The 17,043-nt window shown below is 35.5% G+C and overlaps 1 protein-coding gene across 2 annotated transcripts in view; it reads left to right on the forward strand.

Annotated features, from left to right (window-relative positions):
* The window catches only part of SGCZ (sarcoglycan zeta), a 395,003-nt gene that overhangs the window by 317,302 nt on the left and 60,658 nt on the right, over positions 1-17,043 (forward strand). For both annotated transcript variants that reach the window (XM_071432308.1, XM_071432309.1), the window contains exon 4: positions 14,952-15,039. In XM_071432308.1, the coding sequence (XP_071288409.1) occupies positions 14,952-15,039 (88 nt within the window). The remainder of the gene's footprint in view (positions 1-14,951; positions 15,040-17,043) is intronic.

Consider the following 17,043-nt stretch of genomic DNA (forward strand, 5'->3'; position numbering starts at 1 on the left):
TAGAGAGAGCATACTGTTAAAATACTGTTTTATGTTAAAGTCTCAAAAAAAGAAACTGATAGATGACTAGCATTCACAGCTTTTGGCTGACAGAGGTCTATTTGCTGATGTCTGTGAAGGAAAAAAATGATGAAATTCAAGCTCAGGAAATTGGGAAATGCAACTGTGTTTTGTTATGGCTTTTTTAATTTTATTAGTTAGAAAAAAATCCACTAGCTAATATTAGTGTGATGAAGTAAAACTAACTCTGTTGTGATTTTCCCCCATTTGATGTATAGTTCTACTTTTTGGGGTGTTTATTTTTATAGATAGATGAAAGCATTGCATTTCATAATTTTTAGCACTATTAATCACAGAATGACAGAATATGCTGAGTTGGAAGGGACCCACAAGGATCATCGAGTCCAACTCCTGACCCTGTGCCGGACTATCCCCAAGATTTACACCACGTGCCCAAAAGTATTTTCCAAACACTTCTTGAACTCTGTCAGGCTTGATGATGTGACCACTTCCCTGGGGAGCCTTTTCCAGTGCTCAGACACCCTCTAGGTAAAGAACCTTTTTCTGATATCCAATATAAACAGGTCCCTTTTCACAGTTCTGCTCTCCGGCCTCTCATTCCCCAGGACATACATCCAGGATTACCCATCCCAGGTGCAGTTCTTTGTTGAACTTCATATGGTTGGTGATTGCCCAATCCTCTAATTTGTCAAGGTCACTCTGCAGGGCCTCCTTGCCCTCAAGGGAGTCAACAAATCTTCCCAGTTTTGTATTGTCTGCAAATTTACTTAGAATCCATTCAAGTCCTGTGTCCAAGTCACTTATGAAAACTGAAGAGCACAGGGCAAACTGCTGTGCCACTCCCTTACTGATGTGCCCCTGTTTGCCTGGCTCCTGTTTTCTGTGCTCCTGGTTGCCTGCATACCCTGGAGACACTTAAATCTCTCTTGGTTGTTCACAGCACTGGCCCTCCTGGCCTGGTTGGCTGCCAAGGGTCATGATGAGGCTCCTGAACCTTGGGGAGTCCCTGTACAGCTGGATCCCACCCCTGGGCTTTCTTTCAGTCATAGCGGTTTGAGATTTGCCGACTGAAATAAAAATTTAAAAAGTGTTTGATCAAATCTGATTTTTAATGAAATGAAGTTACTGAACAAGAGAATTGAAAAAATTCAGGGTATCAAGCTGATATTGGAGTATGTAATGTAGAATTCTTGTCATATTATTAGAGGAACCAAAACAATTTTCAAGATACATGCATGATTATACATTCATTATTTTATTCCAAGGTCTCCTGGTGCAAGTTAATTCATCCATTATATCATCTATATATACACAAATGTCTTCCATTACTTGCTGAAAAGTTACCACACTGGGTTAAAGGTTGTTAAATTTAAAATGTAATATAAATATAGCATTTCCAGAGGATGAAAATTTAATAATACAAATTTTCTTATAGAAAGGTTATAGGTTAGCACATATACATCTAAAATTAGCTTTTTTTTAGATTGACATTTAATCAGATAATATTTTCTTGTATTCTTGAAATAATGCACTTAACCTTCCTCCCCCACCTCCATGGCATTGACAAATGGAAGAGCAAGACTGATGAAAGGAAAAATTTAAAATACTGTCTTGAAATACTGCATAAGTTAGCTAGGGTTCTCTTTAAAAGATTTTAAGTTTGCCAATGATGGCAAATCTGTTCTTCCAAATAGATGTTTCATAATTTTTTTACAGGGAAGAATATTTAACAGCAGAGTGAGAATTTCTTACAAAACTTGACTTGAAATTACTTTCCACTTTTTGGCTGGCAATCTCCTGTACTCAGTGTGCCAATCATCTACATAATTCCATGGCAAAACAGATAAAGTAAAAACAAAAGAAACATCCCATTTGGGAGAAGAATTGTCACACAGTCAGTTACCAGTTAAGGGCATTTATAAATCTGTTAAGAGTCCAAAAGAACCTGGGTTGACTGATGGGACAGATTGTTTTGTAAAGAAAGTGCTGTGATTTAGCACAAAAGTTGTTGCAATTAATTATTTAAAATTTATTTTTAAACAAAATTGTGTTTTTTAGAGTCTATAAGGACTTAACTATAAATGTCAACTCTGTATAAAAGCAAGGAATTATTATTGGGATAGTTAATGTTGTATATTTTTATCTGAAGGGAAACTGGAGTCTTTCAAATCAATTCTTGTTGGTCTCTTTACTGTCTGAATCTGGTTTAAATTCTTAATGAATGTGACAATGAATGCATGGTCACATTTTGCAGAAGTTCTGATGTAGTTTCTCTCTTTTGGCCATAATCATTTGGATAGAAATTATATAAATATTGGAAGACTATAACACAGTTGCACATTAGGTCCTTTGGCAGAGAAATATGTCTCTATGCTCAAACGTTGTTTAAGAAGTCTCTGCTCTTTCCTAATCCTAGCTGGTCAACCCCATCCACTACTGCAGAACTTCCCTCTTACCTCTGTCAGTTCAATCACTTTAGTTGTCTTAGTTGAGCTGTTGTTTTAAATTGTCTTAATAAACAATCAAAATTCTATTTTTTGCTATTGTCTGTTTACATTCTTCGGTAAGCCAGTTCATTTGAGTGATGGGATGAATGCTTTTCCTTAGCCAAGATGGAAAAAACAAAACTGTATACTGAGAGAAGGTAAACCACTATTTCTTTCATTATTCTTACTTGGTCTGGAAGGATCTGAAAATTCAGTCTTACATTGTTGAAAGCACTGCAAAGAGATGTTCAGTATCTGGTTTTAATTATCTTTAAAATTCTGAGGACTTTTCCAATCTTCATTATCATCTCTATAGCACTTTTATTACCTCTTTAAGTATACGTTGTCCTTACAATTCTGAAAAATGGTCATTTGCATCAGTAATCTTTGTTAAAAGGAGTCACTAAGCCACTTCCCTACACCAAATATTCTATTAAAGTCTATTACTCACAGGAAAGATTTTGTCTGAGGAAGCTTGGTAAAAATAGCACTAAAAATATAGATCAGCTTGTTTTGCTTGTTTTAGTGCTAAAAATAAGTTAACAGAATTAAACCTGATTATATGAAAAACTAGTAAATTATTTTCATTGCACATTAGAATCAAATAGGAAGACATTGCTTTGATTATAATACTAAGAATAGGAATTTTATAAGTTTTAATATTTATTAAAATGTAATTAGTAGACTGAACAATATCTTAGTTCAATATAAACTAAGTTCTTATGAAAAATTTTCTTAATTTTATTTGAATTGCAGGACTGAGTTTAAGGGTTAAATATTTAAGGTCACAGTGGTTTTAAATGTGCATGAATCTCTAGAATCCTAGAAGGCCTGAAAAAATTCAGGGAAGAAAAAATTGTTTGGTGTTTAGGGTCCTCAAGAATTTCTTTTAAAAGTGCACTGTTAATGTATTTTTAAATTTATTATAAAAATATTATTTATACAGTTTTAGAGTGCATTTGGACTTTCACATAGTTTTCATACATTTAAACACTTTGACAGTTCTAAACCAAAGACTTTATTCTTTACAGGAACCATTCTATGAGATGTACTAACCAAGTTTAAGTTTTGTTCATTACCTTTGTTCAAAAGTCAGAGCTGAAAACACAAACCCAGAACTGTTTTCACTGCCTCTTAGGATAAATGTGATGAAAAACAAATTCGCATCTCAAGCTTCACTGAAAATAACTAAGGCACACTGGATATATTTTACAGAATAAAATAAATTTGTAAATTTATAAATTTATAGAATAGTATTATAAGATTACAATGGAAAGTTAAGTATAATGGTTTATACTGACAATTAGTATAAAATTCTGGTACAGAATCACCTGGAACTGTTTGATCTCTACATTTAGGACAGCTTGACTAGCTGATTGAAGTACAACATAAAATATTAAAACTAATGTTGTGCCAACAATGAAAAAAAAAAGCAGAAAGCATTCTCAATTTTTTGGTATGCTGTGTGCCCAGCTTTGTGTATGCAGAAGCATGAAAAATAGTCAAACACTAATGCAAGCCAGAATGACATCTTTTTGGCAGTTTACCACTGTTACTGAGGAAATACAACCATTTCTAATTTCTCATATTGCTCAGTGATCTTGAATTTAAAAGGAATTCAGTCTTTGGGACTCTATTGATTCATTCTGCAGGTTGCAGAAGTGCTCCAGATCCATGGCATTTCTAATGTTTTTTCAGTCTAAATGTTATCTGTGAAAAAGTGCAGTCATGAATCTCTATTTGATGCAGTCTTTGTAAGAGAGAAGTTTTCCTCAGTATTTTAAAATCTGCAGTGAAAAACGTTTGGTGTGGAAAAATTACCCAGTTACTGAAACAGAAATATATTCTGAATAGCTACATAGTTGAAATGAAAGTCAGGTTGTTAATTATATCCTTTGGAAAAGATCTGTGTTACTAAAAGGTGGCAATTATCTCAATGGCAAAGTTGACAATAGTGCAGTTCCCACTGGGAAATAATATGCTTCCTTGAAGGAGCATATGCCACAGCCTTCCCTGAACCATAATCCTTTCTACAGAATTTTATTTCCTCAATTTTGACCTTCAGAATAGGTCCTGTGACTTGTTTTAGTCTGTGATGGGCAAGTCTCAAGGCAAATTTCCTAACAGAAAGGCAATTTATTGAACCAGCAAGATATGTCCTACAATAAGTGTGGGGATGAATATCTCCTTTCCAAAGAGAACAAGTTTTAGAGGAGACATGAAACAAATTCTGAGCTCACATATTGGCCAACTTTGTGTCATACCAGTATCAAAGCTACTTATTAAACATTTTGCAACGTTAAAGAATATTGAATGGCAAAACCTGAGATAATACTTTTCAAGGTCACATTCTAGATGATGTGTAAGGATTAAGGGTGAATGCATGATATGTAGGAGATATTTGGTGGTTTTAATCTTAAAATAGTCTCTTCTACTTGTTGTTTTCAAGATAATGTAGCATTTTCTATTGATTGTTCATACCCTATAGTGATAGAAAATGCATATTTTGTTAAAAAATAAGCAGTCGGATTAAGATCTTGTTGTGGGCCTGTCTGGAGGATTGGGAAGCAAAGGCTGTTCAGACTTATTAGCTGTTTGTATACTATTCAAAACTTGAGGATGCTGTACCATCCAAAAGGCATGAAACATCTTCATTCCTTTTTATGTCAGCAATGTTTGTTAACAGAGAATTTTATGGTTGTCTTTCAATATGAGAAAACCACACTCTCCTCCCTCAGGTGAGAAGTTACCAGCAGATATCATTTCCCCAGGGAAATTCAGAGCAGCCTTAACCACAGAATCAGGAATGGTGCATAGTAAAGAAAGGAGGAGGAAAAGAGTTTTTATAGTCCATTATCACCTAGGGAAGCTTAATGATCAAGAAGAGAAAATGATAAGAAATCATGAGACAGATCCTTTCTTATGAGAAAATAGGAGACATCAGGGATGCAAGTACCAGTGGTCCTGAAAAGAAGACTGTGACTGTCTGCAGGGAGTACAGAAGGGTGTAAGTAATGGTTCCATAAGTAAAACAGCTAAAAATTAGCTTTGTTCTTTTACAGCCAGACCACATGGAAAGCTATCTGACTTTTCTAGCTGGACAGTCAAAATTGAATTTTCTCGATAATACCACAGAAGTTGCTTTCATGAAAAAATTGCTGCACAGACAAGTTTGGACTGAATTTCTTGCTTAGAAGCTGATAGAACAGATGCTGACACCTTTGCAATAAGATGCAAAGATTATTGCATCAGAAGATTTCAGTCCTGGCACGTACAAGATAATAGAGTTCCAACCCCTGTGCCACAGGCAGGGGCACCTTCCATTAGATCAGGTTGCTCAAAGCCTCATTCAGTTTGGCCTTGGCCACTTCCAGGGCTGAGGTATCTACAACTTCTCTGGGCAACCTGTACCAGTGCTTCACCACTCATAGTAAAGAATTTCTTCCTACTACGTAATCTAAAATTACTCTCTCTCAGTTTGAAGCCACTCCCCTTTATTCTATCACTACATACTCCTGTAAGAAATCCTTCTCTCTCTTTCTTGTAGGCTCGTTTTGTATACTGGAAGGTCACAATTAGGTAACCCCAAAGTCACCTCTTCTCTAGGATGAACACCAAATTTTTTAGCCTTTCCTTATAGGAAAGGTGCTTCATCCCTCTTGTCATCTTGGTGGCCCTTCTCTGGACTCACTCCAGCAGGTCCATATCCTTCCTGTGTTGGGGACTCCGGAGTTGGACACAAAGTTCCTTCCAGGTGGGGTGTCACCAGAGCAGAAGGGCAGAATCCCCTCCCTCCCCTGCTGCCCACGGGGCTCTGGATGCAGCCCAGGACACATTTGGCTTCCTGGGCTGTGAGAGCCCATGGCTGGGTCATGTCCAGCCTCTCACAGCACCCTCAAGTCCCTCTCAGCAGGGCTGCTCTGGATGTGCTCATCCCCAGCCTCTCTTGATACCTGTAGGTCACACAGACCCAGGTGCAGCACCTTGCACTTGGGTGTGTTAAATTGTGTGAGATTCCCATGGGCCCCCTTTTCAAGCATGTTCAGGTCCCTCTGAATGGCATCCCATCCTCTAGATGTGTCAACCACACCACTCAGCTTGGGGTCATCTGCAAATTTGCCGAGGCTGCACTCAACCACTTTCTCATCGATGAAGACATTAAAACAGTGTTGGTCCCAATACAGACCCCAAAATGATACAACATATCACTGATATCCCTCAGGAGCTGTTCACCACCAGCCTTTGGATGTGATCATCCAACAAATTCTTTACCAACTCAACAGTCTACTTATCAAATCCATCTTTCTCCAATTTAGAAAGAAAGATGTTTTGAGGGACCGTGTTAAAGGCTTTACAGATTTACAGATAAATGACATTTGTGGCCCTTCCCTTGTCACTCTTGACCCTTGTAATCACTCCATCAGAGAAGGCCACTAGTTTGGTCAAGCAGAATTTTCCCTTGATAAAGCTGTGCTGGTTATATCTCATCACCTCCCTGTTTTCCATGAGCCTTAGCACAGCTTCTAGGAGGATCTGTTCCATGATCTTCCCAGGCACAGATGTGAGTCTGACAGGTCAGTAGTTCTCAGCATCCTCATTTCTACCCTTTTTAAAAATAGGTACATTTCCCTTTTTACAGTCACCTGTGACTTCACCTGACTGCCTTGACTTTTTGAATATCATTGAGAGTGGTTTGGCAACTACATAAGCCAGTTCCCTCAGGAATTCTCAGCCTTCTCATCCATTGTTAGCAGTTTTCCACGTTCTTTATTAGGGGGAGTTACACCTTCTTTGGCCTTCTTGTTCTGGTTAGAAAATCAGTGAATTATCTGTAATTCCTGTAATTGCCATTCTTACTCATTCCTTTTGATGCCTTGACCAAAGCCTTGTATCTTATGCTAATCATCCACCTAATTGATAGTTCTTGTCTCAACAAAGTGCAATAATGCAGCCTGAAAGCACCAAACAATTGTAATGGGTGTGTGCAGTGGAAGGCCCAGTAAAGTGACAATAATAATTTCCCCTCTGTTCACTAAGGGTTTCAAAGTTCATTTGCAATGTGTTTGCTTCTGGTTATTTAACACAGGAGCAGTAGAGATAACTAGCAATGCAGAAAGCTTTGCCGAGGTAATTGGGATCCAGCAGTCAGTGATTGTGCTTGAAGGAAGGCTTATCAGGAAATATAAAGGAAATATAATATTGTAGAAACTACTAGAGCTACATGAAGAAACAAAAAATACAGTTAACTTCTCTGATTTTTTCTGTTAAAGCTGTTGCTAATACTAGTGCTATCACTTAGTCATATAAGTTGCCACCTATAGAATATTTCTATAAAATAATAGGTTTAATATTCACCTAAATAAACCATTCTAACTCAGGGTTTAATGACTCATCTTGCCTTTTCTGTCTTACAATTTTATTCAACATATTCATTTTAATGTGCATTAAAGACTTTCTAATACTTTTTGTTTAACAGGAAGTCTTTCTTCTCTGCTTTGAGCTATAAGCTTCATTCCAGATTTCTGCTACAATTTACATATCTCTAAAATTTTTCTTTGTTAGAAAGAATTTTTTTAGAATTTTTTTATTCTTCTTCAGCTTTAGAATTTGAAAAGATCTGTCAAAGAAATCATAGTGAAATAAAAACTGCTGATGGAAATATTATTTTCATGTAGTCCTTTGCTCTATGTCTGCAAGGCACTACAAAAGAGGAACCCAGAACCTATTGATTTGCTGAAGAGTTCATATTTTTCAGAACTTTTATTTCAGATTTTCCACAGAAATTAATAAATATAATGAAAAAACTTATTTTGACTATTTCTTTCAATTTTATCAGTTTTTCCATTTATTGCCAAGCAAAAATGAGGTATAATTCTTGACATAGATCAAGTGAGCAGGTGTCGACACACTTTCCTCATAAGCATCTCAGAAACAAGAAATCTTGAAAATGATTTAAAAATATCCAGGTTATCAGATCACTCACTACAGCACATTGAGGGAGTTTTGGTGGTTTTTCTTTTTCTTCTCTCAGCTACTTAATCTAAAATAATTAGAGAAATTCTCACTCAATAAGGAGTGTTGGGAAATAGCTTTCAAAAGCATGAATATACTTTGATTTATATAAATTTTCCTGTAATAGCTTCATCCTCTTCCTGGTGTCAATTGTTGCTATATTTCATGTTGTAGCATTTTAAGTTAAAAACAGCATAGGAAAGACAGTCCTGTTTCACTGTCATGGTACAGTGTGGTCAATACTTGCATACATACAAGAACTGAGAGACTGCTTTCCAAGGCTGAAAATAGAGCAATGAATTGTTGGTTACCATTGAGCATAACTTAAATGACAAAAATCCTTTCAATGAGTTATACACCCACACCACAAGAACTTTGGCAGGTTTGAAAGGAGTGAAGTACAGTGATTCCACCCTTAATGTTTTTGTTTCGGATTTTGAGACTTAGATTGGTTTTCTACATTTGTGTCCATTAAGGTTTTGGGGGCTTTGCAGTTCAGTAATATATAGTTTTACTTTTTGTGTCACAAGTTTAATGACTAAATCATGAGCTTTAGGCATTTAAAAAGCTTCCTCCAAGTACATATGTAGTGTTGCTTTATTTTTAGTTGAGATGTTTATACCTATATCCCATTTTAAATTTTATTTGATGTTTAAATCAATTCCACAAAAGCCATGTCTTTTGTGTGCTATTTCAATTTCTACTTCTGTTTTATAAATATGTTTTTCTATGCTTGATTGAATTCCTCCATAATAAAAATTGCATGGTACATTATACAAGGAAGTAAAACAAGTAGGTTATTTCTATCTGGAGGTTATAGCTGTGATCATTGTTCATGTGGCTTTTTGGAACTCTGTGTATAATTCTTGTTGGGTACATCTATGTTACTTTGGTAGGTTTAGCTGGGTTTGGGCTGAGATTTGGTGAGTCAGGATTTGATTTGGTGTGTCAGTCAATATCTGTGATTGCCTTTAGCATATAACATGGCTGATACGGACACAGAGCAAAGGCTGGGAATCAAGAGAACATCCTTTGATGAAAAAGAATTATCTAGAAAGTGTGTTTCTTCAAACCTTATCAATAACCTCAACTATCAGCTGGGTTGTTTAATTTGTTTGTTTCAAACTATTTGCTTGTGCTTTTCCAAACCTCCTTGGTATTTAAATCTCATGTGAAGAAATACAGGCTTTTAATAACATTTGGTCAAAATTTTAAGATATCTGGAATGTTTCCTTAAAGCAGAAGTCCAAATGTGTTTACTGAAAATTTTCAATCAGATTTGTGATTTTAAGTGTAATTAGTAGCAATTAAATTGGGACTTTCAGGTTTGAAAGGACAATTAGACAGGAAGAACACTAACATGTCATGTGAAACTTTATTTTGGGAAAGCAGGAATTTTAAAAATATCTACATTTTCTATGAAGAAGAAAAAAAGTATCTAATTAAATTGGACCAAAACTCATGTTAACTCTTCAGCTCAGAATTGCCCAGGAATAACTCAGACAATAGATTATATTCATTTCTCCCTATTTGAAAAACACTTCTGTTGGGGTCCCTGCTGTCCTGAAACCTTGGGAAAATTCTTGGGAATCTTTTGAGAATATTCTTGGAAATACTGAATATTGGTAAATATTGATATAATGGAATATTGGAAATATTCTTGGAAAAAATATCACAGGAATATTCTGATGAAAAAATAGTTTTCTTTAGTTTGTGTTTTAACAGTTCCAAACTTGTACAAACTTCCAACAGTTTTAATGGAGCCTTCAATTTTTTAAGTACTCAAGAACTCAGCAATTGCTTTAATTTTAGGTATTTTTCTTTCATATCTTTCCTAATGCATTTTTTTCATGTTTTTTTAGGGCTAGTAATAACCTTAATGATAGAAAGTCTGTCTCTGAGACTTCAAGACCTACAAATGTGAGGTTTTTTAGACCTTCCATCTCTCCCCATTTGCAAGGAACGTTGCTAAAACATGCTGATGCTCTGGTTCTGGACCATGGATAAACTCTACAGAATGTTTTTTCCATCCCCTCACATCTTCTTTGCTCTACTTTCTACCCTTCTTGACTGACACTGTGTCTTTCTTACCCTTCTTCTAAACATCTTGCACTGAATTCCTCCAAGATATTCTTCACACTTGTCATCTGTCATTTGCCTTAACTGCAGTTGTCCCTGTAGTTATTGCACATCTACTTATCTGTCCTTTGACTCCCTTGGTCTGCTGCACTGACCAGAGTGCTCAGTACTTTCTATTTCTTTCCACTCTCATTTTGTTCCTATGGAGTGGTCAAATAACTCATACATTTTTCATTCTTCTGTTGGGGTCACTGACCAGATGCAGACAATCAACTTGTTCGGTGGCACCTACAGCATGATCTCTAAAGCAACAGACTGTGGTGCTCTGCAGCAGTGAGGAAACATATTCTCTGTATTTCTTAAAGTCTGATAATGGTGAGTTTCTCAGCAAACCAAAGTTTAATACTGATTTCTTTTTTCTGTAAAGGTGCCTTGGTAATGCAATGGTCATTCTGAGTCACTAGTGTATCAGGGCACGTTTGAGAACTGTCCTGTAAAGAAAGGTTCTGCCATAATTATTTTGGCTGCCCATACTGGGGGTAGGCTCAAATAAAAGAATATATAGCATTACACCCTCTTACATACTGCCAGCAGATAGTGTGGGAGATCTCGTCCTACCTGCTTATTACATTACTTTTTACATCTGTGTGACACCAGGTGGAAGTCCAGAGACCTGAAGTGTTACACTTGCCTAAGCACAGAAATCAAATCATAAAAGAGCCACTGCTCACACTATAACAATGTTGACATATCAGTACTGTTCCTGAGTGTCAAAGTTGCTGGTGTTGTCATAATTATCTGTGTTCTGAGCATAATTTGGGAATATATTTAATTATACAGTGTACCATCTTACCTAAAGTAAACCAATGTTTTATTAAACTCACTGGAATTAAATTTCTCCATTTAAAAAGTTTCTAATTTAAAAGGTTCATTTTGGAAAGACTCTTCAAATCTGAGCTAATTAGCTGGGATTGCCTATTTGAATACTTTATAAAATGCATGAAATTTTTCCAAAATATGTTAAAAATAACTGAACCAGCTGTGAAAAATTTAAAAAAGAGTTTTTCTATGATTGCTCATGCAAAATATTTTTTGGTAAAATGATTTTATAAATTATTTTAATCTATCTGTCTTTCATATACCTACAATTACATGCTTATCTAATTATAAAACCAAAAGTGGATATTTATTACTGAACTGTGATTCTTACTCAAAAAAACCCCAAACCAATCAAACACAAAAAATTAAAAACCAAACCTTTTTTTCCTCAAATGTTTCATTGTATTTAGAACTGGATTAAAATTTCAGAAAGCTTTCTGAAAATATCCCCTAAATTAGTTCACTTATTTTTACTTTTATGAATCCTAGCTGTAAAACTGTTTCAGATAATAAGTAAGTATTGTAACATTTTAACCTGATTTACCTTTAATCTTGAAGTTGCAATGCTTTGGGGCATATAGAGGAGAGACAGTAGCAAAATGAACCAGAAGGGTTCAGTTCAGGTGGGGCTGGACTGAAATGGGTCCCTCCAGGGACATTTGGTAGGGACAGTAAGGGCTGGTAGAGCCCTCATGGCCCTGACAGTATCCTTCTGTAATATTTTACAATATTAGCAATTGACATTATTAAAGCTCTATTAACTGTAAGAATGTTCTTACATTGTTGGGTTTTGTTATCTACAGCATAATTTTTGAATTGGCATCACAAATCATTGTAAGCTAAAGTTTGCATCAAGAGAGTGACAGGTCTGGTCATGGAGAGGAAAAAATTATCCAGTGTTTTTATGCTTTATATATGTTTGTATTCCTATGAGTGATATTCATTGCACTTTGTACTCATCTTACAGATCAATAATTCCACTTATTTCAGCTAAGTCTTCTCTGATTGTCTAGCTCCTCTGAGTAGACTATTTGTGAATTCCTTGAACCTCTGTCTTCAGGCCCTTCCTGCATAAAATAAAGTGCAGGTAAACAATGTGGACAAAATGCTGGACTTCTTAAATTGATAGGAGTTTTGCGACTGCATTTTCTTTGGTCCAATATTTAAGATTGCTGCTGTGTATTTATCATCAGAAAATGAGGAATATAGATTTAAATTCTTAATTTCTTCAGCCCTCTTTTTTTCATTTATATAAGACAAGAAAAGAAGAAGAAAGAAGGCTTGGCTCACATAATTTTTCCTTATCCTGTATTTTAGAATTTGATATCCAAGATTCTTTTTTCAAAACTATAACCTGGGAGGCAGATTTTAGCCTGAGATTTGTGTTAAGTGTTTTTCTATGGTGAGAGGAAAGAAACCTTCAGATCAGACTGTGATCAGTCTTTGTGAGCAGAAGTTTCCAAACCTTTGCTGAACTGGCAAAAATAGGCATGGCTGTATCCTCCCTTGCTAAGGATAAGATTATTCTAACTGAGAAGACTTTTAACCAAGAAGTGACTAAACAAAAGTGAAAAGGGCTCCTTAAAAGTCTTTGGCCTTGCAGATGCCTATTAGGACAACTGCTTTTCCCAGAGCAGCAGTTGCCTGGACTAATGATTTTCAAAAGACCATAAGGAAAGCTGAAATCAAGTGGTGAGAAAAAGGTCCTTAACATCTGCTTTTGTTGCCAGAAGCTCCCTTGATTGCATCACATGTTCATCTCAAACTAGCAAAATTGAACCCAATGTCTCACTGATAATTATATTTTTTTATCTGGAAAAATGGACAAGCCAAACAGTCTCTTTCATCTGCCAGAATCTGTGAAGCAGAGGTAATTGGCAGGATGTTAGAGAGGTCATAGCATAGTCCAGTGAGAGATTAAATACACCTGAACTCCTTGAAATTATCTCAGAATCATTTCAGGCTTCCCAGGAAACTGATTATCATTTAAAGTTAATGATCATAGTGAAAACAACTGGGAAGAACGTTTCTTGTACAAGAAAACTCTGGATAAAAAGGAAAGGTCTGTAAAGTACAGAAAATTTTAGAGAAATTATGCATCATTCAGGTAAAAATGAATCTTTATCTATGTCTCCTTACATAATTTCCTTCTTATCTAAAAAACTTTCAAGAACAGCAAGATCCAATATATTAAGAGACACACATATGAGGTCTCTTTAACCTTACATGCTTAATCCAGGGATAACCAATGATGGATGCCCAGGGAAGAACCTAAGAATATAACAAGTATATAATAAATTTCCCAAACATCTTCCTAGCCTTTAGTCATTCCTACCTGAGGCACATCCCCAGCTGTTTCTGTCAGATGCCTTCCTGCTGGTGGGTAAACATACATAAGCACGCTGAGAGCTAGCAAACTGCCAGAAGCATTGCAGTACCCATGGTCTCTCTGCAAGCTTCAGGCAATGAGCTGTGTGCTATCAGGTGATTTCAGGAAGAAAAGTGCCTTTCTGCAGCAGCAGTCACAATCCCATTTTTTTCCTTCTCTCATGCACTCACCCCACTCCAGTGAGAGCATGATTGGTGAGCTTTTTTTTTAGGCTGTTTCTCTTGGCTTTCTGTAGAAGCTCTTCTCCTTTCCTGCACATCTGCACTTCCCCTAAAGGAGTGCATCTGGCTCCTCGTTCTTCAAGAAGGAAAATTCAATTCTTTTTGGAATTGTTCATGCTGGCTTTGAACACAGGATAAACTTACACCTATATATGCAAACATTTTTCAAAAGCTCAAACCTAGTTGGATGCTGAAAGCTGGGTAGTCATCCTGCCAACTAACTCCAAAAATGTTAAGATTGTGTTTAACATAAAGTGTTTGTCTCCATGCTTTATCAGTTTGATCCCTCATAGTACCTGTAAAGTACTCATGGCAGTGGATCAGGGCTCTCTGTTACAAGATCTCACCTTCCAGTGCTCTCATTGTTTTCTTTGACAGTAACAATTCTCTTTATCTTCATCTCTTTACCTTTATATCTGTGTTTGTAAGGTTTTAGTAAGTGCAATGCAAATATTATAGATTGTGCAGATTAATGGAATAATACAATATAGTGTTGGTTAGGTAGTTAGAAAAGTGTAGGTTAACAATATATGGGAAAGGGTAGTGGAACAGGTTGGCATTAAGGTTTTTTGTATTTGGAACTTTGTAATATTAACAGGAAATTAAAACCCAAATTAGAGAAATCAAGTTCAAATCTGATTTCTGAAGCAGGGATTGTATGCACAAAGATTTCAAGTTTAAAATAGAACTCTTGGTATTCTTTAATATAAAAATTTGACTTGTAAAATATTTAATGAAATTATTAAAAAGGGCTGTTATGCTTGACACAATTTCCCTCTCAGTATGCATGTTAATACTAAGCTCTAACTTAATTTTACCTCAATTTTTTGTTCTCTCATTTATTGTCTCATACATGTTTCCCAGGATAGTCCACTGGTCTTACAGTCTGACAGAAATGTAACAGTGAATGCAAGAAATCACATGGGACAGTTAACTGGACAACTGACAGTAGGTGAGTGTTCTTTATTGACTGTTATGTTTATCAATTTAGCTTTATTAATAGGTTTCATTTATTATCATCACATATAAAATATTACTAAAAAGTCAGGAAAAAGAATCTCATCACCATACTCAAAAACCATTGCATACAATGGATCATAAGAGCATGATTCAGCATTAGCTCAAGAAGAACTAGAAATGCCTCAAAATAGCTAAAATGCAAAGAGCTTAATGAAAAATTATTATTTTTGAGACCATTGTAACAAAACAAACTGAAAATACCTCAGCAAAATATGTTTCAACAACACTTTCAGTGGGAAAATAACCATCATTTTCTTACACTTTCTGTCAGTCTTCCATTACTTCAGTGGCAATTGCTTTGGCCCTGTCACTTGTGTAGGGCATTTGTATCAGAACTTATTCAAAGTGGTTGGAGTAACAGAATGTTAAAAATCAGAAAAAAAAACCAAAAAACCAAAATGCTTTCCTAGTCACTACAAAAATTAAATGAAAATCTAACATATTCCCAGTAATTCATTAAAACTGATATTTTACAAAGGATAAAATAGCAGTTCCAAATGAAATGGATAGTAAAGAATCCTCTACTTATCTGTTTCATTTACCATGTATTCCCCTCGTTTTATGAAATTTATTGTTATACTTTGCTTTTAGTATGAATCATACTTCTTGTGTTAATAAATATGAAGTAATGGTTTTTTATATTTTTTGAACTAGAGGAGTACTGATATTAATTTATTTTTAAGAATATTGGCCAGAAGAATCACTGAAAAATGATTTACTAGTTCTGGTACAAAACAATATATATTGACTGGGAATGGGATAAAAAATACAACAATATACATTCATAAGACCTTAGTATATCAAATTCAAGGAGACACCCCTTAGACTTTTTTTGTTTTCATTTTTCATTTTACTTCTGGATTAAGATGTGTTTTATTCATTGTTTTTTCCTCATGTGCTGAGGTTATGCCCACAAATAATTTTAACTTAAACTCTAGTTGTAATCTATGCTAAGTTTTCATAGTGACTGGAGACAGTGGCTTCTAGTTGTAAAAATCTTTTCCAAGTGCACGCAGTGACACAGCATCTGCACTGATTTCCTGAGCAACCACATCGAATGAGCGTGCAAAGGTAACCAGACTTGCTAGCAGGTACAGATGAGGAAAATTATGGCAACACCTGTTCTGGCCATATTGTACTTGCCCAGTGCAATTACAAAATGCAGTTCTCTATCATCTGGTAACTCTATTGTTAAAACCTCTTCTTCAGCTGGCAACTGCAAAAAGGTGAGTTGTCCATGGCAGACATTCACATTGGCTGAAATAGATATAATATTTTTATCACTGACACTATTCTGGCTGAGTGAATCCAGCACTGAAAATGTGTGTGAGTGTATTGAGGCTGACCTACTTAAAGGCATCACACTAGAGGTTAATATTATAAAAACATGAAGGCCTGAAAAAAACCTATGTTTTTATGTTACCATCATTAGGGTGAACACCTTAAGCTTCTTGGTGTGGAGCTTCTTAACTAGAAGCTTGTTAAATTGAAATATTGTATTTACATTATTTCTTAATCTCTCTTCCTCTTTGTTTCATATATGACCTTTGTTATTTCTTATACAAGTATAAAAATATTTTTCTGGTTTTTTTGGTGAATCCCCTGTACAGTATTGGATGCATGTTAAAATACTCCTTACCTCTTATTAAATACTTCTTAATAAAGACAGTCACAACTGCCAGCAGAATTAGTAAACCCTGAATGTTGTACTATTAAGAAATCAAAGACATTTACAGGAATTTAAAAGTAAAAATATATTATTAAGGCACTCCCTTCTAAATTTTTTTGTTGTGAAAAACAGAACAGAGACAAGTTTTTACTTTTGTCTGGGTAAAAGCATGGCCACATTTGCTGAAAGAATGGTAGGAGTCTTTTCCATACAAAGTTTGCTGACAAAAGAAAATACTTTTTTTCCTATTAGTTGTAAATATGCCCC

This window comes from Agelaius tricolor, unplaced genomic scaffold (assembly GCF_023055355.1).
Source record: "Agelaius tricolor isolate 1412-34295 unplaced genomic scaffold, bAgeTri1.0.p SCAF_8, whole genome shotgun sequence".
In the NCBI taxonomy this organism is placed as follows: Eukaryota; Metazoa; Chordata; class Aves; order Passeriformes; family Icteridae; genus Agelaius; species Agelaius tricolor.